Genomic DNA, 26,347 nt, shown 5'->3' with positions numbered 1-26,347 from the left:
CCCTTTCCTATCGCTGTCCTCTCTTGGATTCGGTTCCTGTTAGATTGGTTTCGTTCTGTTTCGTTTCAATTTGTTTTGTTCAGTACCAAGGAGTAGGTTGCCTTGTGCATTGTGCCCCGTGCCCATTTGTTCGAACGAGTCCAAAAAAAGCCCTTGATATGGGGTATGTAGAAAAAGAATCCAAAAAGGGGGAAAGGAGACAAAAGCCATGATTGGCCAGAAGTAAAAACAAATGCCGGATAGGCTGTTCGCTACTTAGATAGTGGGTGAGTGACTTTTGAGAGGATCCCTTTTCCGTTTCAGTTTCTTCGCCCCTTTTCTCTTTCTTTTAGCACAGGGGTGTTATGTATTGTTTGTTTGTTACTTACACAATAGTTCTGTGTAAAATCTTTCCCTAGCAAACAATTCTGTTGGCAGGTGCGTCGTGCCAGGATTTGCCCTTCCCCTCCTCCCTTGCAGTTGACCTCTTTTGTGATCGTCTTGTCACATTATTGGCTTCTAAACTTGGTCTCAAGCGCAAAATGCCTAGCTTTGCCTGAAACAGCGATCGACGCCTTCCTTGAGCCTCAAGCGATAGCTAGAAAGGTGAAGCAATTAGCAATAGGCAAGAGTTGGAGGTCCGGGCGCAGTACAGGCAACTGGGATTTGGGACCAGGCGGCTTTCCAAGGCGCATGACTTGAACTGAACTGGATGCAACCCAGGCTTGTCGGCCCTTGCTGCTCGCATCGAACTAGGTGTGAAGTTTACGAGCAAAAGAGCCTGCAAAGTGAACTTGCTGCAGATAGACGTCAACGCCCGGCTATCTTTCCCTCTCTCCTTCTCGCCTATCTTCAACTTCTCTTTTGTCGCCCTGGCATTCTGTGACTCTGATATAGTGGCGTGACCTATTGTCCGAGAGGCAGTGATCGACGTCTGCTCGGCTACTTTCTCTTCTTCGCGCCTGCGTTGGCCTGGGCTCCACTCGCACTCGAGACTGAAGCAGAGGGCTTCAATTCCTTGGTACCTTGACTTTCGAGTACTTTGGTGCCCGTCGTCGTCGTCTTCTTGCCGCCTTCCTTCTTCGCTTCCTCTTCTTCCTCGTCTTCATCCTCGCCGCCTTGCCCGAACTCATTAACCCTCGAATAGTCTACCTTGTACTTGTACTTCTGGTACAGCCAGACAAAGAAGATCACATCGTCTCTCAGTGTCGCGAGACGATGTAGAATTGGCATTCTGATTGTAAAGGCGAACAGATCGTCAATGAACGTGTTGAGGAACTTGTACATCAGGGCCTTGCTCGGCATGTGCGCGACAGATTTCAATCTGTAGTTGATGTAAAGAGAAGGCACCATCATGAGGAATCCGTACGCATACACCGATCCCACCAATGTCTCAATCACGAAGCTGTACCATGACTTGTGGGACTCGTAGATGAGGCTGTAGACCGCGTACGCGAGCAGTAGTGGCACTGCAATGATGTATAAATAACGGAAGGCAATCTGGTCGTACTCTTGCGTTTGCTTTTCCTTCTCGGTCAATTTATGTTTGTCTTCAAACACAACCACATAAGGTAGTATACCCCTAAACTTCGAATCCGGGCCCGGTTCGCGCAGGCGCACATCAACAGTTTTTGTTATTTTCCACGCCTCAAGTAAGATGCCGAAGCCCTGCGAGGCGAGGATCATCCACGAGGTGTTCTCGGAGTTGTCAACCAAATATAAGAAGATGATGGTCTGCATGAACACGTTCGCAAGGATGGTCCGAACAGATGTGCCCACGTTGTCCTTCTTCTTCCGCCAGTGAGAAATATCGTTTTTGAACGCGAGGCCTTCAAAGACCATGTGGAGGATGCTGACGACGAAGGTGGTTCCTAACAAGTAGGCATTGGTGTCTAAGAGAATTTCCTTAAATTTTTCGAACTCGCTGCCGTCTCCGCCGCCGGGCATGGGTGCGCCGCTCGCAGCTTGCGCCTGGTTTTGTTTCATTCCCTCGTCGATAGATGCCAATAGGTTGTATTTCCAATTCGCCAGGTTGTACAGTTGGATGTTCAGGGGCATTTCTTTGACGGTGTCGTTAAGTTCAGTCATGTGGCTGCGCAGTTGCCAGAACGTGTTGAGGAAGACCACTGGATAATACCAGCCATTTTGCCCCGAAGCATCGCGTTGTCCGGTCGGTTCGAGGACGATATTCTTGCGGAGAGCTGGGTGCATTTGACGCCAGTTTTGCACACCTGTGTTTGGGATCACAGCGACTGTGAAGTTGGGGTGGTAATAAGAAGCAATCTGCACACCCTGGACTTCTTCCGGTTCATCTTCTTCCGGCTCCTCGGTTTTCTCGAGCAGGTTCTTCAACTTACGAGCCTTTTTCTTGGGGAGGAACTGGTTCAGCGGCCTCTTGAAGTGAGTTGCTTTGTGTGGGTCGTAGTTCGGGCTGGTCGGGTCAATTTCGCTGCCAGCTAGCGCGACGTAGAAATGAGCCCATAGTGTTCCGTTATGCTGTACCTCAGTTGGTATGGCGATGTGGGTATGAACCTCTCGGTTTTCTTCATAATTCCCCATTCCAAAACTCTTCTCGTCCAAGACCAGGCTCTCCTCTGGCACGGTCGACAAGGCAGGAAGACTGAGCTGCGGAGACACATACATCCGAACGTCGATGACGCTGTTGTCAGGCCATATCGGGGCAATGTTTTGAGGGATATGCGAATAGTTTGTGAGGGCCGACACATCGGCTCTTTCATCGAAATTGACATTTTGCTTGGGCGCGGCGGCGCCTCCGTTCTGTGATTTTGAGCCGAAGAATTGGTTGACAACAAACTGGGTGAGCATGAATATGGCGAGACCTTGAATGATCGTTTGAAACATGGACTACAGAGAGGTCAGGACTTCGAGGTTCACGCTGTCGATTGGAGTCTCTCACCTTCCCCCCCTGTTCCTCCCTTGTGGCAGGTGTGCGGCTGCCTCTAGACTCCGGCATCTTGGGTTGTCAGAGCCACTGGAGATGTTGTTTTGAGCAGAGGATAGGGTCTCCTTTGACAGAGTAGCAGAACAAGACTCTGCTACCTGTGATGGAGAGGTTGGGTTCCCGTCCATGTGGGCCGCGGTTCGGCCAGTGGGATGTGCGGAACATTATTAATCCGTCGACGGAAGGTCTTGGCATCGATACGTGACTCGCAAGCTCGATCTTCGGGCCAATAAGCCTGCCATTTTCGACCACGACTTGATCGCTCTGATATCAGCTAAATCAGCACTCTCTATTGGATTGTTCGACCGCCGGCTGAAAACCTCCCTCAAGAGGCATCGTAGATGGCGTCCTAGGACGCAATGATCAGTCAACGCTCACGTTGCGCGCACCGATGGCAAATGGTGGCTCGGTGGGCACACCAACGCCTCAGTTTCCCACACATAATGCCCCTCGAATTTGGCTCTTGACTTCAGGAGACTCTCCAGTCGGCATATCACTTGCACGTCAGGTGCTTGATCACGGCGACTACGTTGTCTCCGGCATCATTCAAGCCGAGTTCGAGAGTGATGGGGCCCGAAGTCAGGAGTTCAAGAGGTTCCTGTCTCAGGTTGGACGCACACCTGGGATGAAGGAGCGGTTAAAAGTTGTGGCTTTGGATATCAGGTATGTACTGTGGCCTTTGCCTCTGCCAAATGACATTGTACAACTTAGGTTCTATTTGCGTCTGTCTTCTACAAGGTGGCAGAAATTAACTTGGAGACAGGGTCGTTGGGCAATGTCAGGCGGCTGTTGCAGAGGCCGTGCATACCTTTGGAAAGATCGACATCCTCTTCTGCTGCACCAGCGAAGCAGTAGTTGGGACCGTCGAAGAGCTTTCAGCCAGTTCGCGAACCCTGACGCTGGTGCGCGATCAGTTCGAGAAGAATTTCTTTGGCCCCATGAATATCATAAAAGCTGTCATACCTCAGATGCGCTCGCAGATGAACGGTCACATCATCGCCCTGACTGGCATCACGGGTCACCTCGGAACACCGGGACTGAGCATGTATTGTGCGTCTGGGTGGGCACTGGAAGGCTTTTGTGACAGTATCGCCTATGAAATTGCACCCTTCAACATCAAATTGACCATTGTTCAAGCCAGCGTCGAGATTGGAATCCTGACCAACAAGATCACTTCAGCGCCCCCAATGAAAGCTTATACCCGAGAATTCGGTCACACGGCTCCAATATTTCGAGGAATCCTGGACGGCCTGCTGAATCGCCTTCCTGGTATTCGAGCCCAATATCCGCCTCCGCCGGAAACGGAAATTCAGTCGCCTTCATCAGAAGCGGAGAGGCAGAGTGGCCCTTACCTTCTTAGCCGTGACGAGGTAGTCAGCTTGTATCCTCCCCTTAGTCATGCACACACAGAAAAATTGATTGCAGAGACTGTCCATGCGTTGACAGCCATTGGTGGTCATGAAAATCCGCCTGCTCGTCACATCGTCGGGATTGAAGGAGTGGCGAGCGTGAAAGAGAAGTTGAAAACGGTGAGCGAGGAACTGGAGGAATTTGTTGACACTAGCGCATCAGCCGATATTGCCGCTCGACAGGGTGCCAGTGGACCGGGACGTGCGGCAAGTGTAGTAGACGTGGACATCAAGGACCTTGAGAGTGACATCTTCGATGCTTCACTGGGGTTGAGATAGTGGAGAGATTTGACCTTGGATAGCTGCATGCATCTGATCATGGATCGGCGGAAGTATTTTCCAGGGCGCTTTCAAGCAATCAGGATTCAGCGTCGTCCAGCTCGTTCGTATCCTCTCTCGCTCTCACCCCGGCTGCCTTCAAGGCGGCGCTTCAATGGAGAGGTGCTTCTAGACCGCTCTCGACGATAACGATCACGTTCTCGAGCAGGTGAAGGTGATTTTGATCGCAGTCGGTCAGACCTGTTTCGCCGGGGGGATCGAGATTGGCGTTCTCTATGTCGATGTCGGTCATCCCTATGTCTTCTTTGGTGGCTGTCTCTGTGTCTCTGTCTACTCCGGCTGCGGCTTCTGTGTTTTCGGTCGCCGTGGCGGCGCCTGTATTCCTTGAGTGCATAATGAAGCTCTTTGTCCTGATCTGTGAGGGCGCCTTCGAGGCGTTCCGTAGCACTAGGTTTCCCCTCACTCGGAGCCGAGACCCTGGCCGTTCGCCCATAACCAACTCCCCTGGGAGATGCGATATCCTCGCCCGCTGCGGCCTCTTTCAAAACGTTGTCGACCTCGCGTCGGGCCCCCAGCTCATCCAAATTCGGATTGCTCCGTTGAGGCACAGGCAACCCCAGAGCTCGAGCGAGGGCATCTTCTTCAGCCTGCTTGACTCGCTGGATCTCCTCTTTCCGTTCTCTCGCTGCCTTTGCGGCGGCATCCTCATCGCCCTGTGAATCCGCGTCGCCCTTTGCGTACCAGGTAAGATCGCGGCCTTTCTGCCAGCGTCCGACGGGCGCCATCAGCGAGTGACCGAGATAATTTTCGCGATGAGAAGAGCTTTCGACGTCGGACCACTTGAACTCCCCTCGGCCCCCTCGCGAACCCTCCTTTCTGACCGTAGCCAGCAAATCCATGGTTGTGCTGGGCCAAGCACGGTAGAGACAATGTCAAAGATGGAGAAGAGGTCGAGCTGAATTGAAGCCGAGAAATGAGATTGCGGTTAGAAGGTTCAGCGGGAACGTTGGTAGTGATATGCTGTGTAACCACCACGCGTCACCGCCGCGGCAGATGCTGAGGCAAATTTGGACGGAACAGATCAATCAAGGGCCACTTGCCGAGGGCGGACTGCTCTTATGCATGAATCAGGTAGATGATAAGTCGCATGCGAGAGGATGTATATGGCGTGCAGGGTCGCAGAATGTGACCAGGGGTTCAGGGGATGAGTCGAGCCGTCGCAGAGGTGGCCGGTTGTGTATGCAATACTTGCCGAATCGAGGCTTTCTGTGTTGCCAACCTCGATCAGAAAATGAAGGTGTCGGCGTGCGAGTTAATCCATCGGCTACTCGGTAGACCAGGATGAGTGGGATGGCGGTGGTGGAAGCGGTGGAGTCGGATGTACTCTTGTCTCTCTGAAGAAGGAAGAATAAAATGTGAGATAGACTCGTGCACGAGTAGTTTGCCTTTGTCGCCCACCATTCGCTTCGTTCCGCCCACCAGCCTTCGGTGACTGCGCTGCACATGAAATGCGTCATCTCTCTGTCACTCCACCTCATGTCCTGTCTTCACTGTACTCGCTGTACTCTCTGTCCGTACTACTGCTGCCACGGCAAGTATTCGGTCTCTCTGGTGTCCCAGCTGTCAATCTGCCTTCACTGGTCTGCAGTAATAGCAACACCCACAATTGACAGTCGATGGTCAAACCTATTCACCTCCCCTTCCTCCCTCTCTTCCTCGTCCTCCTCGCACACAGACACGACAGCCGCTGACATCTACGGTGAGTTGCAGGCAAGGTGAAGCGAGCCGAAATCTCCCTCTCGATATACCTGCGCTCATGCGCCTGCACCTCCATCCGTTCCTAGGATCTGAACCTCCTCCGGACGAACTCAAACCCCTCTAGACCAAGATAAAGAGAGAACACACGCGTTGTTGCGGTGGCAGACACACTCCGCCATGCCTTGAGCGGCAAGCAAGATTGCCATTCTATTGAACACAGAGCACCGGTTGGCACAACCAAACCCTGGGACGTTCTGCAGAAGCATGGACGAAGAGAGCAGGCTATTCGAGTCGGTTCACATTGGTTTCACTAGCATCGAGAAAGGAGCTGAAAGGTTCCTACGCGATGGAGCCCCCTGTCCTCCACCTCTGTCTTACTGGCGGAACAATTTGACTGCTTTGTCCCAACGCTTCAATCTCTACTTTATCGCAACGAGAGATACCGTTGCTGTCTACAGACCTGACTTTCCCTTTCAGAAACTCTACAGACTACCTGCTCTCCTCATTGTGCCTTCGCTGGCGAATCCGGGTGCTGCCGGCTACATTGACTCCCAATTTCCTCATGGAATCAACCAGTTGATTGTGGGAGACTTGGGGAAAGAGGAGATCCTCCTCATGGCAACCGATTCCGGCAACGTTTGCGCCTACTATACCAAGTCCATTCTTGAAGCCATTCGAAAAGACCCGTACCGCTTCAGCACAGATGGTCGGAGTGACTGTGTCGGCGTCTGGCCTTTCTTCACGCAGTGGGTTCATGAATCTGCCTGGGGCCTTGCCATCCACACCAATGCCCGAATGATTGCCGTATCGGCGAACACGCCTCACCACGTTGCAGACGATGATCCTTGTGCTAAAATCACTGTATTTGCCTTCGCCTTGACAGACGCGGGCAACGGAGGGAGGGACGACGAGGATCGAATGTCCGACGATGATTCCGAGCAGTCCGATCATGCTAAACAAACAGATTGGCAAGAATGGATGGCAATAGGTCTTGATGCTACCGCTCCACCGCGGAATAAAAATTACAAAATCACTCTCGGTGGTATTGACGGCCACGACCATAACATCCCCTGCATATCCTTTGTAAACACAGACGATGACCTGGAGGGCAATTGGCTCCTGAGCACCGCCATCAATGGTGAGATGAAGATCTGGCAGATTTGGCAAGGGATCTGCCACAAGGCCTGGGATTTCTCGGAAAGGAGCATGCGTGCTAACGCTTACCGAAGGCGGGAAGGCGGCTGGCTTGTCGCTGCCCTAGATCCTCGCGCCTTCCGGCCAGCTAGGACAATGGAGCAATTTTGCGGATACTTCAAGGTTCCCCAGTATCATGGACATAACAACCTGGAAAGCTACGACCTGACTAATGTTGTCCGACTTCGCACGCCTAGCAATAGTCACATACACTTTATCATGTATGATGACCGAGGGAACGACGACGACGATAGTGATGAAGTCCGGGAGACGTTTGACTCTTGGTCTGATATGGAAGAAGCTAGTGTCGACGCAGATCATGCTGAGGCTAATACGAGTTCGCTCCCAGTTTATCTTGGATACGGTAATGATGGATCCTCGGAGGACGGCACTTGGACCACCGAAGACACCCATGACAACCTCGAGTCAGAAATCAGTGAGGCTATCTCCGGTTCTGGTTCTAATGCGAGATCTGTTGACATTGGCGATAACTCTACAACACCTCAAAGAGACACTCTCTCGCTGGAATATATGCAGTTCGCAGAGGCTGACACGGACTCCGAGGAGAGCGAAGAGGAAGAATTGCAATATCCTTCCAGCTCGGAGGAAGTGGAGGATGCTGACCTTTCTTCCACCAGCCGGCGAAGTACTACATCACTGTCAAGTCTCGCACACCGAAACAGCCAGGAGATTGACGTAGATGTCATGTCCACATCTGACATGGATTCTCCGTTGCGCGGAAGCCAACACACTGAATTGAAAATCCCCAAGCCTGTCATCGAGAGCAGTGCTTCGACAGTTCTCAGAGCCGAGGTCAGGGCCAATCCACCCAGTATACCCACTCTCCATTGCAGCCTGTCGAATTTAAGACTGCTCATGGCCCCAAAAGCCGATTCCCCACACGTCTTTTGTGCCAACATCCTCAAACAGGCATTGCCTCCTATCATTCAGAGCACAAATCACGCCAACATCGATAGACTCAACATGATGCTGCAAATCCCTGAGTTGGGCATTGTTATCGTCGCGACCCAGATCGGCCGATGTGCAGTCTGTTCGTTGACGAAGAATGAGAAAACCGGAACACTGGGCCTGCGAGTGAGCTGGATATTACCAACCAAGAAACAAGAGCGGAAAGGACTTCGACCATTTGGGCCACTGCTTGGGATAGCAGCTTCGCCAGTCCAGGGTTGCTTTAGGACGGATGAATTTGCAGTTCGATCAGAATCTGACGAGTCAACAAAGTGGGGAAGGGACGGGCTTGTGGATGGAATTCCAACCACATTTGACCATACCGTGCTTGTCGTCGATGAGCGCAGTGGCGAGGAAGACGACTCCCAGCCCTCGAACGTGGATGCGGACTCCGGGGAGCGTACCAATCGACCGCGGACGAAGAGGAAACGCCCGTCTCATGACCCCGGGAAAAGGGGTTTTGGGAGGAGGATCAGGGCCGAGTTACGGGATTGGGAAGTTCCATCAAGCCCAGAGCCATGGCAGGCCTTGGAAAGCAGTCGCCGGTACAGGCTCATGCTGACATATATGGATATGACCGTCCTAACCTACGAGCTATCGCGGGGTGTGGAAAGGGAGGATATCGCTTACGAGGAGGTATCGACGCTCGACCTGCTTGACTGATCTGCTTATCGAGAAGCTGTGGCTTTATGGGTGTTGGATGAAATGTCCTGAACCGACATCTATACAGGCTATGTACTCTTCACCTAGGCAGTGTATCGCAGTACGGCAGTTTCTGGATAAGAGTGATTGACTTGATATCGTCGGTTATTTGGACCCCTTCCCACTGTTAAGGATCCCGCAAACTCCAAGGTCACGTGTGTAAAGTCTCCTACTGTATCTAAATATACGGAGTACTTGGACAACGAGACATGTGTTTATATGTGGTATGGTTCAATAACAGAAAACGTGACTGGAAGATTGTGATTGGCGGGGAATAGCCGATGAACGTGTGAGGTCATTGGAGATACTTTGGATTCTGTATATCAGACCCTTTTCGCCTCTTCTGTCGCCTTCAAAGCCGTATTTTTGGCATGTCAGTATGGCCGAGCGCGAGCAGAAAAGGTCAATAGTGATTGTCGGCGGCGGCATTATTGGCTGCACGACTGCCTACTTCCTCACTCGCCATCCCAAATACAACCCAGATTTGCACTCGATCCATCTTGTTGAGGCAACAGGGATCGCCAGCGGTGCGTCGGGCAAGGCCGGTGGCCTGTTGGCTTTATGGGCGTATCCGTCGTGCCTGGTACCGCTGAGTTTCAAGTTACATTCTGAACTCGCCAAGGAACATGGAGGGGAGCAGAGATGGGGCTATAGAGGCGTAGGCGTTGGCCAGATTGAGATGAAGGGACGGCATGTCAGTAGCCAGGCGAAGGTGATAACCCAGAAAGGACCAGTGGATGGCGAAGTAAGTGGAACCGGCATAGGCACAGGTGAGCATATCAGAGGAGTGCACCGGGCAGATGTTGCCAGCGATGGCAACATCGATCCCGCCCGCGTCAGTCTCCAAAAGCGAAGCAAAGAATCCTACGCCAATCTACGCAGCATGGGCCTCCCGGATGATCTCGACTGGATCGCAGAAGAGTGTGTCTTGGGTTATGAATCGATGGGCTCACCTAAAGACACGGCGCAGGTCCATCCATATCAGTTTACCACGTCGATGGCAAAGCTTGCAGAGGAAAAGGGCGCCCGACTCATCCTGGGGAGCGTCAGCAAGATCGAACCTGCGCCTGGAGATGGAGGAGAGCACACGGTCAGATATACCGATACCTCTACAAACGAATCGAAGTCCGTCCTCGCCACAGACATCATCGTCACTGCCGGGCCGTGGACGAAGACCGTCTGGCCGGGGACCCCAGTCGGCGCATTGCGCGCCCACAGTGTAACCATCCGCCCTTCGAGACCCGTCAGCGCATACTGCTTGTTCACATCTCTCTCGCTGCCCAAGAATTTTAAGGAAGGCGCAAAATCCCGCGCTAGCCACGTCACGCCGGAGATCTACGCGCGACCGAACAACGAAGTCTACGCGTGCGGCGAGGGCGATCACCTGGTGCCGCTGCCAAAATCCACGGCCGAGGTCCAGGTGGACGACAGTCGCTGCCAAGATATCGTCGACTATTGCGCCAGTGTCTCCGACGAGATGCGCGATGGCGCCGTCTTGGTCAGGCAGGCATGTTACTTGCCGCAGGTAGAGACGGGTGGCGGCCCGTTGGTGGGCTTGACCGGCGTCAAGGGCGTGTATATCGCCACGGGACATACATGTTGGGGCATCCAGAACGGGCCCGGCACCGGGAAGGTGATGAGTGAGTTTGTGTTTGAGGGCAAGGCGGTTAGTGCGAATGTGAGTAGCTTGGATCCCAGGAGGGTGCTGAGATGAAGGGAAGCGATATAGAAGCCGGGGCGCGTTTGGAAATATGGCATCCTAAGGGAGCAGTCTTTGGGGAAGACCAACCGAAATACGTGCTCCCTGTGCCTCCTTCAAGTCTCTACGGCAGAAAATCTACTCCTGTGGATGGCCAACCGTGTTGATGTCTACTGCTTTATTTGCCATGGAACCCACAATGCCTCTGCGGACAAGCTGTAACTGTAGGCCCAACCACGAGCGCCTTAGGCTTTCCACGCACTCACCACCTGCACCACGTCCTCGTCCGCAACGACGTGACCGAGCCCGACTCTCTGGGGAATATGCTTCGCCGAAGCACCCCAAACCAGCGCATATTTGAACGTCTCCTTCAGCGTGCGATGGATCTGGTCACACACGTCCTCGATCGTACTGCCGCTGCGTACAATGAGCGCCCCGCTAAAGTCCGGATCCACGCCCTGTCGCTTCGTGTAGATGCGCATCAGCCGCAACTCCTGCCAACACCTCTCCACCACGTCCTGGACGCCCAAGTCCAGTTCGCAGGACATGACCACCGTGTTCGGCTCGCGGGCCAGTTCGTCCAAATACTCGACGGTGACGCTGTCGATCTTGTTGTACACGTACAGGCACCGGATGTATTTGCGGTGGTCTTTCATGATGACGTCGATGAAGTCGTCGACCGTGGCGTTCTCGTCGCGCACGAGGACCTCGCAATTCAAGAGCTTGTAGTCCCGTAGGATGTTGTAGAGCATCTTCTCGTCCAGGTGCTTGGGAGGAGATTGGAAGGTGATTTTCATGCCGCCGGCCTTCTTGGCTTTTAGGTAGATGTTTGGGGGTTCGCGGTTGAGACGGATGCCGACAGCCTCAAGCTCTGCCTCGAGGAGAGCGCGTTGTTCGGCCCGTTTAGTAGCGTCGAGAACCATGAGGATTAGGTCGGACGTCTGAAACGGGGGTCAGAGATTTGGAGGTCATCGACTCAAGGGTCCTAATCCCAACCTTTGCGGCACTGATGACCTGTCGTCCTCTTCCTTTACCCTCGGAGGCACCTTCGATGATTCCGGGTAAATCCAGAATCTGGATCTCTGCACCTCCATACTCGAGGACACCAGGGATAGCCGTGAGTGTGGTGAAAGAGTATGCCGCTACTTCGGATTTGGTCTTCGTGATTTTTGAGAGGAACGTCGATTTGCCGACTGAAGGGAAGCCAACTAGGGCTATTCGAGCGTCGCCGGATTTCGAGACATCGAACCCTGTTCCGCCGCCGGAACCGGCACCGGCTGCTGGCTCAAGTAATTGTGCTCGTAGCCGGGCGAGTTTGCTAGTCGAGAATGTTAGCTCTCATCAAGGAATACTAACCTATGCCAGTTGAGACGGGAAGAGTGAGGCTCTAGGGCAGATAACAAATATAGTCCGCTTGGAAAAGGTGCAAAGTTGAGAACAGGACCCGCCCAATCGTCTCGCCAACAATCATCAGCTGCGCGTCTGCTTGACATTCTGTGTCCATTCGGCTCATTTATGGCCTCAGTTCTCTTCACGCACACAACCGCATCTCAAGCCATCGTTCAAAGGCGCTGCTCAGACATGGACAGCATGGATTGGGTCATGTAGTCACGTGCATCCAGGTCAGGCACGTGCACTGTCCCTTGCTCATGTCCTCACAGTCTCAATCTCCTTTTGTTCCATGCCTCCTTATCAGAGGTTCATAGTCTTCAAGGACCAAATACAGGACCTACCCTTTCAATAAACCAAGGTGATACTCTGAGGTTGATTCTGTCAGAGCACGCCCACCGGGATTCTCAAGCACTCAGTACGAACCTGTGGCTTTGTTTTCTGCAACCCAATCAGCACTGGACCAGGCCGTCTATGACAAGCTGCAGAAACCCACTCTGAGTTCGGGCCATTTCGGCCTCGATCCTGTATCACGAGTCAGATTCGAGACGGCTTGGTACAAAACACGGCAACCCACTCCTTGATTTTCTCCGTGATGTTGACCATCTTGAAGGTGAGAATCCGGACAGCCTGTAGAACAGCGTTGTAATCCAATGCGACCCGCGCAAGAGTGGAAGCCACACAAAGAAAGACAAACTGTGTCCTTTTGACCTGGCAGAAACACTTTGTCTGTCGTTTCCCAGAGCGCGCAGATAGACTCTGTTGATTGAGAGACACCCAACGGCCAAGTTGAGGAGCGAGAATCGGCATATCGGAATATGGTAATTCCGTTCCGCGAATGTCTTGGCTATTGAGCCTTGTGCTGTGACTCAAGACAAGTCTTTGGGTCTACGACCAGAACTTCTTTTCATTTTAGCGACAACCACAGCAACAAAAACCACGATGATGAGAACGAAAAACATGTTGTAGGTAGTTGCAGCTGTCGCTGCGGCTACCAGGCAAGCGCTCCAAAGGAGTCACCTGCCAAGGCTTTTGCAACTAAACGACTGAACAGCCCGCGGGTCTCCAGGTCCCTGAGGGGGTCTGAAGTGAATCCTTCATCATGCCGGCCAAAAAGAAGGGAAAGAATCATCAATTGCAGACTCCTGCACCTCAACCACAACCCCCTGCGACCCCGCCGCCTTTAGAGCAATCTCAGCGGTATTTGGAGGAAGAGCTGGCCGGTTATCCGGAAGTCCAGCGTAACGAGTTCCTTGCCACAAGAGCAATCTATTCAGATGATTTTCAGCGTATTCGGGGCAGGAAGGATGCGTGGAAGGTGAGCAGCTCGTACCACACCCTGTGCATGATGCCTTCTGACACAGCGACAGACCCAAGAGAACTTAGCTTTTCAAGTCCGGGTTTCACCACTTGGATGTCGCGACTATTTTGTCAAACTCATCTTCGAGTTTCCACGCGACTATCCGAAGGTGCTCCCAAAGATCAACATCGTCGAGGTTCAGCCTAAAGACCCTGACCTCAAAAGGCAAATCGAGCACATTATCGCGACCAACCAGAGACAAAATCAAGGAAGCGAAATAGTCTATGTGGTCAACACTGCCGTTATGGACTTCCTTGATCAGGCTGTCTCAGACAAGGCTGCCAAGAAGACTGAGTTCAGCCTCGAAGAAGAACGTGCTGCACAAGAAGCTTTGGCTAGGAAGCATCTCCAAGAGAAAGAAGAAAGCGCGCGCAGACAACAGGCAGAAGAAGCTGAGGAAAAGGAGAAGCTGCTGTACTCACAAGTCGAGAGCGAGAAACAACGTCGCCAGAAATCCAACCTGCCTCGCACGGCCACTGGGGAAGATGGCACAGAACTCTACGATTCTCCCGAAGAACAAATCCGATTTGACCAGTCCATGACCTGCAAAGACACAGTCACAAACGCACCGTTCAAGTTCAAGGCAGTCTCTGGCAGGGTCGTCATTCTCAGACGTAAATACAAGAAAATCATGATTGTATCTCCTCGAGTGAATGCCGAACGCGTTCAGGCTCCACAACTTCTACTCAAGGATATCTACATCCCCGAGACTGCGGATTCAAGGACCCAAATGCAGAAATGTATGGAGGTTGTCGAGGAAGATCTGGAGTTCTCAAAGGAACACCATCACGAGAATGTTGTTGACCTGATCAACTTTAAGATTGAGCATCTTACCCTTGAGGATGGTACGGGCCAGTGGACCCTTGCTATTCTTTCCGAGTTTGCGGATAAAGGTTCTCTTGATGATCTTCTCGAGCTCTCTGGACCGCTCAATCCAGCAAAAGTCCGCACCTGGACTCGAGAGCTTGTTGACGCTCTAGTCTTCTTCGATAAACATGGCTATGTTCATCCCGCAGTCCATGCTGGAAATGTCATGTTTTTCATGTCGCCTAAGAGAGGGGTTACAGTCAAGCTTTCCGACGGCTACGGGACGAAACTTCGAGAACTTGTTGAAGCCGTTCGCGACAAGTCTGATGCGAAGACAGATGAGCTGCCTCTCTGGATCGCTCCAGAGCTAAACAACGAAACGCCAGCAAGAACAAACAAGACTTGCATATGGGATCTCGGCGTGATCGTGATGCAAATGGCGTTAGGGAAAGGCGTCAAGTCCAAGTACACATCTCCCGCAGATGTGCTGGAAGATGTCGATTTCGAATCCAGCGCTCAAGGACTACTGCAGGAAATGTTTCGATCTAATCCAAATCGTCGGCCTTCAGCCTTTCAACTCTCAAGCAAAAAGATCTTCTTCGAAGAAAATGACAATCTCTTCCGAACACAGTCCCTGACTATGCTCAGCACTCCGGGTCGCGTAAGACGCTACAGTGACAGACCTGGAAATTCCAGGTATCGAAATGAATGGGAGGAGTCTGCTGTGCTCGGTCAAGGAGGCTACGGCAAGGTCGTCCGGGCCAGAAACAAGTTGGATGGGCAATTTTACGCTGTAAAGGAGATCAAGAGCCAGTCGATTAAGGAACTGGAAAACATCCTACGAGAAGTCGCCCTTCTTGCAAAACTCAATCATCCGAATATTGTCAGGTACTACAATGCCTGGTACGAGAGCGCACACGAAGAAGTAGAAGAACCACACCAGCGAGCCGTCCCTGCCAGATCGATCCCCCAGGCCGCTCCCTTGAGTTTGGGTCATGACTTCATGGAACCATCAGTCTATCGTAACCAGGGGGCTGAGTACAGCGACTCAGACGATGGCAACCTGTTTGCTTATCAAGATCCACCTTCTATCAGTCCCGAGGACGCCTTTGACGCCGATCCATTTGAAAGCGACCCAGAACCAGAAAGAGCGGAAGAACAAATAACGACTGACCCATTCGAGCATTCAACCGCCCCAGAGCCGCCATCCATGGAGAGCGTAAATCCTTTCCGCAGTCAGAACTCGCCACAAGTGCCTTTAAGTCCTGTTCGATCACGCTCGCTACCACATAAAGAACCATCCGTGTTGTATATCCAGATGGAACTGTGCGACGGCCGAACATTGCGTGATCGAATCAACGGAGGTCTTCCAAAAGATGTCGAGGCTGGTTGGCGATTGTTTCGGCGCATACTCGAAGGACTTGCCTACATTCACAGTCATGGCGTGGTGCACAGAGATCTCAAACCCGATAATATTTTTCTCGACTCGCATGACACTCCCAAAATCGGCGACTTCGGACTCGCTGGGTACGGACAAGCAACCTCAAAGCAAGACCTCTCGTGGTCAAGGCCAGCAATGCTTACTGTGTCGTACCACATTGGCACCGCAGGGTATATGCCCCCAGAGCTTGAACGGACGGGAAGCAGCTACGATTCTCGCGCCGACATGTACTCTCTTGGAGTCACGTTCTTCGAAATGTGTTTCCCTTTCAGCACCAAGAGCGAAAGAAGCATCTATCTGGAAGGGAGATTGAAAGAAAACCCACCACGCTTACCCCAGCTCTTCAAGGAAGAAAGCCATCAGAAACAAGGTGACATAATTGCGCGGCTGATTGATCATGATCAAACTCGCAGACCAACCGCTTTGATGCTGCTCAACAGCGGGCTGATTCCCGAGCCTCTGGAAGATGAGAAATTTCAACGCTACATTGATAGAATGGCTGCAGAAAATCCTAGCGAATATCAAGCGCTGATCATGAAGCTATTCGCAAACCCAAACAGCCCCGTTGCAAGTCTTGCCTGGGAAGACAAGTCAACAATCAGTACGGCTTCTGTCGATTCGATGCTTTGGATATCTACTTGCGACCAGCTGAAATCCATCTTTCGTCGACATGGGGCAGTCGAAGTTGGTCGGCAAAGTATCATCCCAAAAGCCGAGTTCTATCCACAAGCCGCAACTTTTCTCGATTCTTCAGGCCTGGTCGTCCAGCTACCATATGATCTCACTCTCCCTTTCGCACGCACGCTTGGACAAACTTCTCCTGCCTACAGCAAGACCTACTGCTTTGGAACTGTATACCGTGCTTCTTCACCAGGCTCACAACCGAGACAATTTCCTGAAGTCGACTTTGACTTCATATCTAACAGCGCAAAGGATCTACCCTTGAAGGAAGCGGAAGCCATCAAGGTTCTTGACGAAGTCCTTACGGAGTTCCCTGCCCTGGCTGCACGCTGCTGGACAATGTACATTAATCATGCAGACTTGCTCGACCTCATCCTTGACTTCTGCCGCATCAAGCCAGTCGAAGCACCGGACGTTAAGCGGGCTCTATCACATCTTAATACTCAAGGACAAGGATGGACGCAGATTCGGGAAGAACTGCGCAGCCCGGCCATCAACATCCCGGAGACATCTGTGACTGACCTCAAGCGGTTCAACTTCGACGGCGACTTGGAAAAGGTCCGCACAAAGCTCCACAAGCTTTTCGGTGACTCCGATCATTTCAGCAAGGCTCTGCCCCTTCTGGGTCGCCTCGATGATGTGACGAAGTACCTCCAGCGCATGAACGTCCAGACACAGATCCTCATCGCGCCACTCAGCAACAATTCGGAGTATCTCTACCGGCGGTCGCTGCTCTTCCAGTGCGCAGATAACGCTTCCAGACGAGTCCTGGCGGTCGGCGGGCGGTACGACGCCCTGGTCCAAGAATATCAGACCAAGTCGGACAAGGGCAATACCCGTGCAGCGGGTTTCCGCCTCAACATACTAGACCTAATCGGCTACGTTCGTAGCCAGATCGCTGCTCAAGCAAGCAAGTCGTCCAAGACGACGGCGACGGCGGCCGCGGAGTCGAAGCCAGTAGCCAGGAGGTGCGATATCCTAGTCACGAGCTTCGACTCCAATGCTTTGAAGAATTCGTGCCTGGAAGTCTTGTCGTCGTTGTGGGCCGCTGGCCTTAGTGCCGAGCTCTCCGAGGAGTTCCACTCCTTGGAGGAGCTGGAGATGGCGTACGGAAGCCAGATTGCTGGAGGATACTGGCTAGTGATTGTGAGGGGAGGGACCCTTGGGGAGAGGACCTTGAAGGTCCGGGGCCCCTCTCGCTCAGAAGACGAGGTCAAGGCCGTGGAGTTGGTGAGCTTTTTGCGCTTGAGAATGGCAAAGAGTAGATAGTTTGGAAGCCGGCTTGCTTCTTTCCTTTGATTCTAATAATACGGATACCCCACTTTCACATCTGTAGACCGTCCTATTTGTGTATTGTTAGACATGTTTCCTACAACGTCCGCTGCATTCACTGCAGACGCCGGTATTTGTTGTGTACCTCGTATATGGTGGTATGCTCCACAGTATGGTGTACGGTTGCACGCAAGCAGTCCAGACGCTGCCCCCTGACGTCGCCGTCGATGTTTCCTCAAGGCCACATGTCCACCACGGGAATGTTCTCCGAAACCGAGACCACCAACACCAATGGCGAGTTGAAGTGAGGCTCTGGAAGTTAGCCACAAGGCAGGATGTTGGGCCATGCGAGCGGGCCTATGATTGTACAGAAACTTTGTCTTTTCATTCTCACTCTTCTCTCGGTTTATTCCTTGACTGCGCATGCTTCGAACGATACCCTGCTATGGGGTCCTTACCGACCAAACCTGTACTTTGGAGTTCGACCACGTGTCCCCAATAGCCTGTTGACTGGCCTGCTATGGGCAAACACCGACAACTATGGCACCGCACAGATCAATTTCCGGCACACCTGCGAGCAGCATGAGGGAATGGCCGGTTATGGTTGGGAAGAATATGATGTTCGGAATGGGGGCAGACAAGTGATACACGACACAGGGAACAAGATCGATTTGACTATTGATTTTGTCAAGGTTCCTGGGGGACAGCATGGTGGGAGTTGGGCTGCGAGAATAAAGGGCAATCCAAGAGAAGATGCACCTGCCACGCTGGTCACAACCTTGATCTTCTATGCTGGCATGGAAGGACTGGGTGAACTTGCATTCAAGGACACGGATGAGGAAGACGGGGTGGTGACTCTACATGGCGAGACAAGCGAGCTTGGGCAATTCGACTTCTCCTTTGCAGATTCTCCAGAGAATCTTCTCCCATACAAGACACACCCATCTTGGGATTCGAAACCACTCGACCGACCAGTCCTGAGCAGCCTGCAGATACCACCGGATGCCATCTGGCAAGCCAAGAACATTGTGTTCGCGAGCATGAAGTCGGAAATTGATAGTCTCGTCCAGCAATACGGACAGGAGAACATGCCGCCTCCCTGGCAGGCCTTTTCCATCCAACAGAACCCTGGTCCTGGAAATTTTCACATGGTCCAAAAAATATTCGTCGGCGCTTTCGAAACCGACATTCAGTTCATATCTGCGTCTAGCCCGTTGGTGTCCTCAGAATCTCTCACGAAAGCCATCTCAGGCTCCTCAAACGACTTCAAAAAGAAGTTCACCGAGGTTTTCAAACCTTTGGCGCCGTTCACCAAGCCTGCATACACCGATTTCTCTGCATCCATGTTCTCCAATTTGTTTGGCGGAATTGGATACTTCTATGGTGATTCGCTGGTCGACAGATCTTATGCTCCAGAATATGACGAGGACAATGAAGGATTCTGGGAGGAAACCGCAGCCGCACGAGCTCGAGCGGAGATTGTCAAAGATCCCCCCGCCGAGCTTTTCACCAGCGTTCCGTCCAGACCTTTCTTTCCACGCGGGTTCTTGTGGGACGAGGGTTTCCATCTCATACCCGTCGCCGATTGGGATCTTGACGTTACAATCGACATCGTAAAATCGTGGTTCAACCTCATGGATCAGGATGGCTGGATTGCTCGCGAGCAGATTTTGGGCCCCGAAGCGCGCAGCAAGGTGCCTGCAGAATTTCAAGTTCAATACCCACACTACGCCAACCCACCCACACTCTTCCTGATCATAGACATTTTGATGGACAAAATGTCGAGTCCTGCATATACTGAATCCAAGGATCGCATTGAGACCGAACTCCGCAATCTATATCCCTTACTCAAACGCCAATATTACTGGTTCCGTCGCACCCAATTTGGAGACGTCAAATCCTACGACCGTGAAGCCTTTTCCACCAAAGAAGCATACCGATGGCGCGGGCGCACACCACAACATATCCTCCCTTCTGGACTTGACGACTATCCGCGCCCTCAACCTCCTCATCCAGGTGAACTCCACACAGACTTGATCTCCTGGGTGGGCATGATGTCGCGCATCCTCGTGCGTCTTTCCACATTGCTCTCAGAAGCCGACGACATACCTGACTTCACGTCGCAACACAAGGCCATCCTTCGCAACATCGACGACCTGCACTGGTCATCTGAACATAAATGCTACTGTGATGCTACAATCGACGACTATGAAGACTCTGTTCACGTCTGCCATAAAGGCTATATTTCCATTTTCCCCTTCATGACCGGCCTAATGCCGCCTACTCACCCTCACCTCCCTCACGTATTAGACCTCATAGCTTCACCGTCCGACCTCTGGTCTCCCTATGGCATCCGCTCCCTTTCCAAATCGGACCCCTTTTACGGCACGGATGAAAACTACTGGCGCTCTCCGATCTGGGTGAACATGAATTACCTCATCCTCAAGTCACTCCTCGACCTCATCCAATATTCTACCAACAATCCATCACCACCGCCCACGAAGGTGAAATCCCAAGCCGTCAAAATCTACACCGAATTGCGCAAGAATCTCGTCGAAACTGTGTTCAACGAGTGGGAACGCACCGGCTTTGCCTGGGAGCAATATAATCCGGAAACAGGGGCGGGCCAGCGTACGCAGCATTTCACGGGCTGGACGAGCTTGGTCGTCGTGATCATGAGGATGCCGGATTTGAGTGGGAGCAGCGGCGATACAGGAGGCATCCAACACGGTGAACTGTGAGGATTTTTTCCTGCCTGGGTTATTTTGACTAAGGTGGCAGCGTTTTGAGATGAGCAGGTTAAAACCGAAATTTGGGAAGGGAACAAACAGACAGGGCATAAAAGCATGGAAGCAGAAGTAGACAAACAAGTCTCGATAGACATGAGAAATGCGGTTGCAGACTTTTGCACATTTCAAAAACTGATCTCTGTCTTGCTCTCTGTTCTAGAGTGATTAATCCTGTTGTGCGGCCTCAATCTTCCTCGTCATCGCTGCCGTATGCGACAAGTGGCCCGGCTGCTGCTGCTGTTGTTGCAGGCTTTGAGACGGGTCCAGACCCTATATGCACACTTGAAGTATATCCCCTCAAGGCCGCCAGTGTGGGGCCTGACAAGATGCCGTTCTCCTCTGGTTGGCCGTTGCCATTCGGTCCTCGCGGCTTCGATCCAGACTCATTCGGAGTAGCAGCAATATTTCCTTCCGTCGTCGTCGTCATCGTCGAGCCCTGTTCGGCACTAGAGCCAGCACCAGGAGTTGGAGGGGCCTCGAGCAAGCCTCTCTCGCCCAACCGCTGACCCTCCAACTCTCTCTGTTGCTGCTGGGTAAACCAAATCTCCTCGGGGGCTTCATATCCTTCCAACCCGTAACTGCTCTCAATCTTTCTCTTCTCCCTCTCCTCCCTCGTCTCGCGTCCTTCGATCTCCCTAACAGCTCTCTTACCCAGCGCCCGACGGACAGCCTCCGCGGCTTGTTCTTCAATCCTGGCGGCTTCCCTCTTCTGGCTGAGCGGGTTTGGATCCACAGTGGCCCACCGCACGTTCAATATCTCATTGTGATCCAGTGCCTGGTGGGCCATTGCCTCCTTTGCGAATTGGCTGTTCGCCTCGTTGACGTACGTGACGAAAGCGACACCTCGGCCCGTGAGGACTCGAATACGTTCAATCTCTCCCCACTCTTGAAAATGCCGTGCTACTACTTCCTCGATATCGTCCGACACGTGGATCCTTCCAACATAGAGGACGCGGTTCTGCCTCATGAAACTTCCTACCCCGCCCATGTCATCCCGGTAGTCGCTATGTTTGTCCCGTCCGAAGCAGTCCACATTTGGATTGAATACGTCGTATATCGTGGGCAGTCGGTGCAGATATTGACATTCGTGACCCTTCGGACACAGTCCTCTCGCGAAGAACAGGCAGAAATAACTCCCCGGCGTCCTGTCTGCTGCCGTCCATCCAGAGTCGTTGCGGATATTGCAACGTGAAGGAGCGGCGTGATTGGACAAATACGCGTCCTCCCGATCACCGCCAGACCATTTATTGTACCAGATGTTAAACACCGTCCCAGTTTGCGGAGGAGGCGTGGATTTTATCGTCGAAGGGTCAACCTGGGGCCGCGCAGGGCGGCGCTTGCGGCGGATCAGTTTTGTCTTTTTCGCCGGAGGTTCCTCGTTCCCGGTGAGCGAAGTTTCATTGTTCGCCGTTGTGAGAGCGGTGCTTGTTGGGTCGGTGGCGGGCGCTGCTTCGTCCGGGGACGCCGAACGTTTTCGAGAAGGAGACGGCGATGTCAGCGTCGTACGGGCCTGGACGACTTCAGCCATGGTCTATGACTCCTCAGCAACAGTAAAGATGCCAGGAGTTTGTAGAATGACGACGAGTGCTCGCAAATTTTTTCTTTGGGATCTACCAAGATGAATTTGAAATGCGGAACGAAGCACCTGAAGTAGCACCTGAAGTTGCACGTGAAATTGCACGTGAAATTGTGCTTCACTCTCTGCGTCAGTGATCCACCTTAGAAATCCGCTCTTCTGCGGAGCATTTCGTGTCCCAAGCGCGCTTATCATAGTTGAATTTTCGAAAATCAGAATACTCAGTACATACCCTGTCTGTTAGATCGGCCGGTCCTCTTTCACGCTCAATTCTCGCCCTTCGACATCCCCATGCTGTCGCTCTAAACGAGGCTCAGTGCTAGTCCTCAGGCGACTTTTCAGGTACGGCGAGTCGACTACACCTAGCCTTGTGGTTATGGGGAGGAAGGCAGTCGCGGCGGTCATTTCGTCCGTGAAAGAGTCCTGCGTCGATCCAATTCTATGTCTCCAGTGTTTGGGCGGTGTTTGAAAATGGCATCCTCTCCCCAGAGAAATCCCTTGGTTATGATCATTGGTGCCACCGGCACCGGCAAGTCAAAGGTGAACCCCTACCCTGGTTAGAAAAGAAAATGGTTGGAGGAAAAGGCTAATCGCTACAGAGATAGTTGGCTGTGGAACTGGCCACTCGATTCAACGGCGAAGTCATCAATTGTGACGCAATGCAAATGTACAAGGGGCTGCCGATCATCACTAACAAGATTCCTGAGGATGAACGAAATGGAATCCCCCATCACCTGCTCGACTTCATCGGTCTGAAAGACAAACTGTGGACTGTGCAGCACTTTGTCAAAGAGAGTTCACGGGTTATCGATGAGATTCGAGCGAGGGGCAGGCTTCCTATTGTTGTGGGCGGGACGATTTACTACACATTTTCCTTGCTCTTCAATGATGCTATTCTTACTCCCGACGGGGACGAGAATCGCTCAGACCACGATGCAATTGACAGAAACGAAGAGTTCCCTATCCTGTCGGCTTCTACAGAGGAGATCTTCGCGAAACTCAAGGAGGTTGACCCCGAGATGGCCAAAAAATGGCATCCCAATGATCGAAACAAGATCAGGCGGTCTCTCCAAATATACCTCCAGAGCGGGAGAACGGCTTCTGACATATATGCTGAACAACGTCAAGCCCATCTCGTCCACGGGAACGGAGATACCACGATTGACACCGATATGGACGAGGATGGTGCCATGAGTGGGCGAAGAATGACTCTGCGTTATCCGAGTCTGCTCTTATGGTTGGAAGCCGACGACGTGGTACTAAAGCAGAGACTAAATGATCGAGTTGATGCCATGATTGCAAACGGTTTATGTGACGAAGTATTGCAAATGGCAAGCCTGGAACAGGAGTTGAAACAAGAAGCAGAGCCAGTCGACCTTGCCAACGGTATTTGGGGATCGATCGGTTACAAAGAAATGAAGCCTTGGCTAGAGGTGCGTCAAGCGTTGAATCCCGATCCTGCCAAAGTAGCGGTGGCAGAGCAGCAGGGTATAGATGCTGTTAAAGCGAGCACTAGACGCTATGCTAAGCGTCAGAACCGATTCGTCCGCATTCGGCTGGCGAAAGCTCTGAAGGCTGCCGGGAGGTTTGATCTGCTTTTCCTTCTCGACTGCACTGATTCAACCAGCTGGGACAGCACAGTGACAGAGCCTACGCAAGCAATCGTGAACCCTTTCCTGAAAGGGCACAAGTTACCCGAAGCCAAATCTCTCTCACTCATGGCGGAGAAAGTACTCTCACAGATCGAGCAGGATGACATGAATGATGTCCGCGAAGCTAGGACTTGCCAGCTGTGCCAAAAGACTCTCATGACTGAGAAAGAATGGAGGGCACATCTTGCGAGTCGCAGCCACAAGAAACTTGTCGTACGGCACCGTAACCGCGTGTCAGTGCCGGCTGCAGCAATCGACGTCATTCAGCACGTACAGCTACCGACTTCCCCGGGCTGATGCTTGATGCAACTCAATTATACTCTCTTGAAGGCACGTGATGGTACAAGGATCAACGCCAGAGGGCCATTCATGGAGGTTCAGACGTCTTGTCTTTGGCCCGTTCACGGAGATCCTGTAAATGCTGCTGGTGGGCTTTCAGGCCATTGATACGCCACTCGACAAAAGCTGGCGACAACATGTCACCGTGGCCTGATTCCTCGAGCTTAAAGACCTCCAGGACGGGGACTTTTTCTCGCTTTCGGATTCGCCAAACGCCGTCAGAAGTTATGACGGTTTTCAGCCCTGTGGCGGAGTTAGCAATATTCGAGCATGTCTTGAGGCTGTGCCTACACTCCAGGAAGCTTGCGGCAAAGTTGATGCAGGTTTGTCCATCCCACAAACCCTTGCCCTTCAATTTGACATTGTCTGGAATATTCTGCACATTCAACTCCTCGAGACGCTCCAACAAACCTTGCTGAGTGCGATAACCGACAATGATCTTCGGTACTCCCAGCAGGAACGACTGTGCCCAGAATTTGAGGAGTTTCCTCTCATATTTGATTTGCTCCCTCTCATTGGTGACCGTCGCTGTCGTTTTCAGCTCCACCCATTCAATCGGCTGCGATTTGTCTTCTGGCTTGAAGGCCATAACAGCGTCTACCTCTCCGCCCAGGATCATCTTTACTTTGCCGAAGCCAGTTCGAACGATTGAGCAATATTGAGCGTGGTTGCTAACCATCATGTCTTCTCGGGACTCGATGTACTCTCGAGACGTCGCGGGCCATGGTGTCGGCATCAAGCACACGGTCTCGAACTTGTATCCCCAGAAACTCATAAGGTCTTGGGACATAGCACCTGGTCGGCCGGCGGATGAATACTGTTCTTCGCGGGAGGAAACTTTCTTGGTGTGATTTTCCTCGATGAAGATGGTGTCTTGGAATAAGGTGACGTTCATTTCCCAATCATCCAACTTGGAGAATGGAACGATCATCAGCTGTCTGGGCCATGAGCGAGTCTTTCGCAGTTATATCAAGCACATCACACCTTGGTCATCATCCCTCGCCATGTCAGGAAATCGATCTCCGTTTTAGACCCCTTCTCTTTCTCATAGGCGATGATAGCCTCCAGGAGGCCATCCAGATGGTCATCCTCAGAGTCATCGAGCTGACGAAATGTCTCGAACCCTTTGTTGAGGTTGCAAGGGAGTGCAGGCGGGTAGTAGTAGCGCAGGCTTGAGGCATCCAGTCGGAATTTGTGGTCTTCATCGAAAGAAAAGAATGCGATTTCCTAACTCGCTCAGCACATGCTGCGCACCGGTGATGCGATTATAGGTTCGGAGAGACGTACCCGTGGTCTTCTAATGGCCGCACTCAGGCCCGCGAAGCGAGACACCGGCTCAAGATTAAAGTTGTGTTTTTGAGCCATTATGGCGCATCAGTTGTAACAGAAGGCTCTTTTGCATTCATGTCTGCCGGCATTGTGTCTCCTGAAAGATGCGGCATGGAGGTAGAGATATACCACAGCCACTGTGGTTTCGAGGGTGCAAGTGCGACGTAGACCATCGTGGACGGAAATCCCGAGACCACGTGAGAGCGCGATCCAAGTCGCGTCGCGTGGTGGACTTTACGTCATCTGTTGACGAGGACGGTGCCAACATCCATCAGGGTTAAAAAGGTGACCTCCAAAAAGGTGACCTCTGGAGCTACTGGAAGCCGTGACGAAACGCAACGAGTTGAATGATTGTTTCTTGCTTCCGTCATCCATTCTCCTCCGCTTTCCCGTCTTGTGGTTCCGTCAAATCTACCTCTTCTGGCAGAATATGGCAGGCAAGGAACGGGCATTGAGCCAAACTGATGGCAACGTCGCCAAATCACAGCCACTCTCCAAGCGACAGTCGCAGCCATCAGAAGCAGGGAAAGGAAATGCTACCTGTGACTATACAGGTCTAAAAAAAGTCTGACCTTGCCACGCTGCTTCAGCAACGCAACTTGCCGTACAGCGGCAATAAAGACGTGCTTATCCGTCGACTCGAGGACTCTGATAGGGACCACTCTTCGGCGCGTAATTCGGGGCATGAACTGGGAAGGTATGCCTTCAACCTTTAAGCAAGGAGAACTAAAGTGCTATGTTAACTCATAGGATCACGCTAC

At 52.3% G+C, this 26,347-nt stretch overlaps 11 protein-coding genes across 11 annotated transcripts; 6 read left to right on the top strand and 5 right to left on the bottom strand.

The window, feature by feature from the left end:
* Positions 1-921: 921 nt before the first annotated feature.
* On the bottom strand, positions 922-2,841 carry Z519_02795 (uncharacterized protein; the record flags this gene model as incomplete). Its single annotated transcript, XM_016760551.1, has 1 exon — positions 922-2,841. The coding sequence occupies one exon, from the start codon at positions 2,839-2,841 to the stop codon at positions 922-924; it is 1,920 nt and encodes a 639-aa protein (XP_016624072.1).
* Positions 2,842-3,332: 491 nt separating this feature from the next.
* Z519_02794 (uncharacterized protein) lies at positions 3,333-4,629 on the top strand (the record flags this gene model as incomplete). The annotated part of the gene is made up of 2 exons (XM_016760550.1): positions 3,333-3,604; positions 3,705-4,629. The coding sequence occupies 2 exons, from the start codon at positions 3,333-3,335 to the stop codon at positions 4,627-4,629; spliced, it is 1,197 nt and encodes a 398-aa protein (XP_016624071.1).
* A 151-nt stretch (positions 4,630-4,780) lies between these two features.
* On the bottom strand, positions 4,781-5,528 carry Z519_02793 (uncharacterized protein; the record flags this gene model as incomplete). Its single annotated transcript, XM_016760549.1, has 2 exons — positions 4,781-5,004; positions 5,093-5,528. 2 exons carry the CDS (start codon positions 5,526-5,528, stop codon positions 4,781-4,783), a joined length of 660 nt encoding a protein of 219 aa, XP_016624070.1.
* Positions 5,529-6,651: 1,123 nt separating this feature from the next.
* On the top strand, positions 6,652-9,213 carry Z519_02792 (uncharacterized protein; the record flags this gene model as incomplete). The annotated part of the gene is made up of 1 exon (XM_016760548.1): positions 6,652-9,213. One exon carries the CDS (start codon positions 6,652-6,654, stop codon positions 9,211-9,213), a length of 2,562 nt encoding a protein of 853 aa, XP_016624069.1.
* A 418-nt stretch (positions 9,214-9,631) lies between these two features.
* Positions 9,632-10,966, top strand: Z519_02791 (uncharacterized protein; the record flags this gene model as incomplete). Its single annotated transcript, XM_016760547.1, has 1 exon — positions 9,632-10,966. One exon carries the CDS (start codon positions 9,632-9,634, stop codon positions 10,964-10,966), a length of 1,335 nt encoding a protein of 444 aa, XP_016624068.1.
* A 230-nt stretch (positions 10,967-11,196) lies between these two features.
* Positions 11,197-12,444, bottom strand: Z519_02790 (uncharacterized protein; the record flags this gene model as incomplete). The annotated part of the gene is made up of 3 exons (XM_016760546.1): positions 11,197-11,892; positions 11,948-12,269; positions 12,308-12,444. The coding sequence occupies 3 exons, from the start codon at positions 12,442-12,444 to the stop codon at positions 11,197-11,199; spliced, it is 1,155 nt and encodes a 384-aa protein (XP_016624067.1).
* Positions 12,445-13,442: 998 nt separating this feature from the next.
* On the top strand, positions 13,443-17,898 carry Z519_02789 (uncharacterized protein; the record flags this gene model as incomplete). Its single annotated transcript, XM_016760545.1, has 2 exons — positions 13,443-13,658; positions 13,711-17,898. The coding sequence occupies 2 exons, from the start codon at positions 13,443-13,445 to the stop codon at positions 17,896-17,898; spliced, it is 4,404 nt and encodes a 1,467-aa protein (XP_016624066.1).
* A 338-nt stretch (positions 17,899-18,236) lies between these two features.
* On the top strand, positions 18,237-20,642 carry Z519_02788 (uncharacterized protein; the record flags this gene model as incomplete). The annotated part of the gene is made up of 1 exon (XM_016760544.1): positions 18,237-20,642. One exon carries the CDS (start codon positions 18,237-18,239, stop codon positions 20,640-20,642), a length of 2,406 nt encoding a protein of 801 aa, XP_016624065.1.
* Positions 20,643-20,874: 232 nt separating this feature from the next.
* Positions 20,875-22,218, bottom strand: Z519_02787 (uncharacterized protein; the record flags this gene model as incomplete). Its single annotated transcript, XM_016760543.1, has 1 exon — positions 20,875-22,218. The coding sequence occupies one exon, from the start codon at positions 22,216-22,218 to the stop codon at positions 20,875-20,877; it is 1,344 nt and encodes a 447-aa protein (XP_016624064.1).
* Positions 22,219-22,737: 519 nt separating this feature from the next.
* Z519_02786 (tRNA dimethylallyltransferase) lies at positions 22,738-24,215 on the top strand (the record flags this gene model as incomplete). The annotated part of the gene is made up of 2 exons (XM_016760542.1): positions 22,738-22,806; positions 22,872-24,215. The coding sequence occupies 2 exons, from the start codon at positions 22,738-22,740 to the stop codon at positions 24,213-24,215; spliced, it is 1,413 nt and encodes a 470-aa protein (XP_016624063.1).
* A 70-nt stretch (positions 24,216-24,285) lies between these two features.
* On the bottom strand, positions 24,286-25,622 carry Z519_02785 (uncharacterized protein; the record flags this gene model as incomplete). The annotated part of the gene is made up of 4 exons (XM_016760541.1): positions 24,286-24,500; positions 24,549-25,191; positions 25,242-25,484; positions 25,545-25,622. The coding sequence occupies 4 exons, from the start codon at positions 25,620-25,622 to the stop codon at positions 24,286-24,288; spliced, it is 1,179 nt and encodes a 392-aa protein (XP_016624062.1).
* Between the last annotated feature and the right edge of the window lie 725 nt (positions 25,623-26,347).

The sequence above is a fragment of the Cladophialophora bantiana genome, assembly GCF_000835475.1.
Source record: "Cladophialophora bantiana CBS 173.52 unplaced genomic scaffold supercont1.3, whole genome shotgun sequence".
NCBI classification, from domain to species: domain Eukaryota; kingdom Fungi; phylum Ascomycota; class Eurotiomycetes; order Chaetothyriales; family Herpotrichiellaceae; genus Cladophialophora; species Cladophialophora bantiana.
Note: the sequence above shows the minus strand (reverse complement) of the source record. Positions and strands in the feature narration are given on the sequence as shown.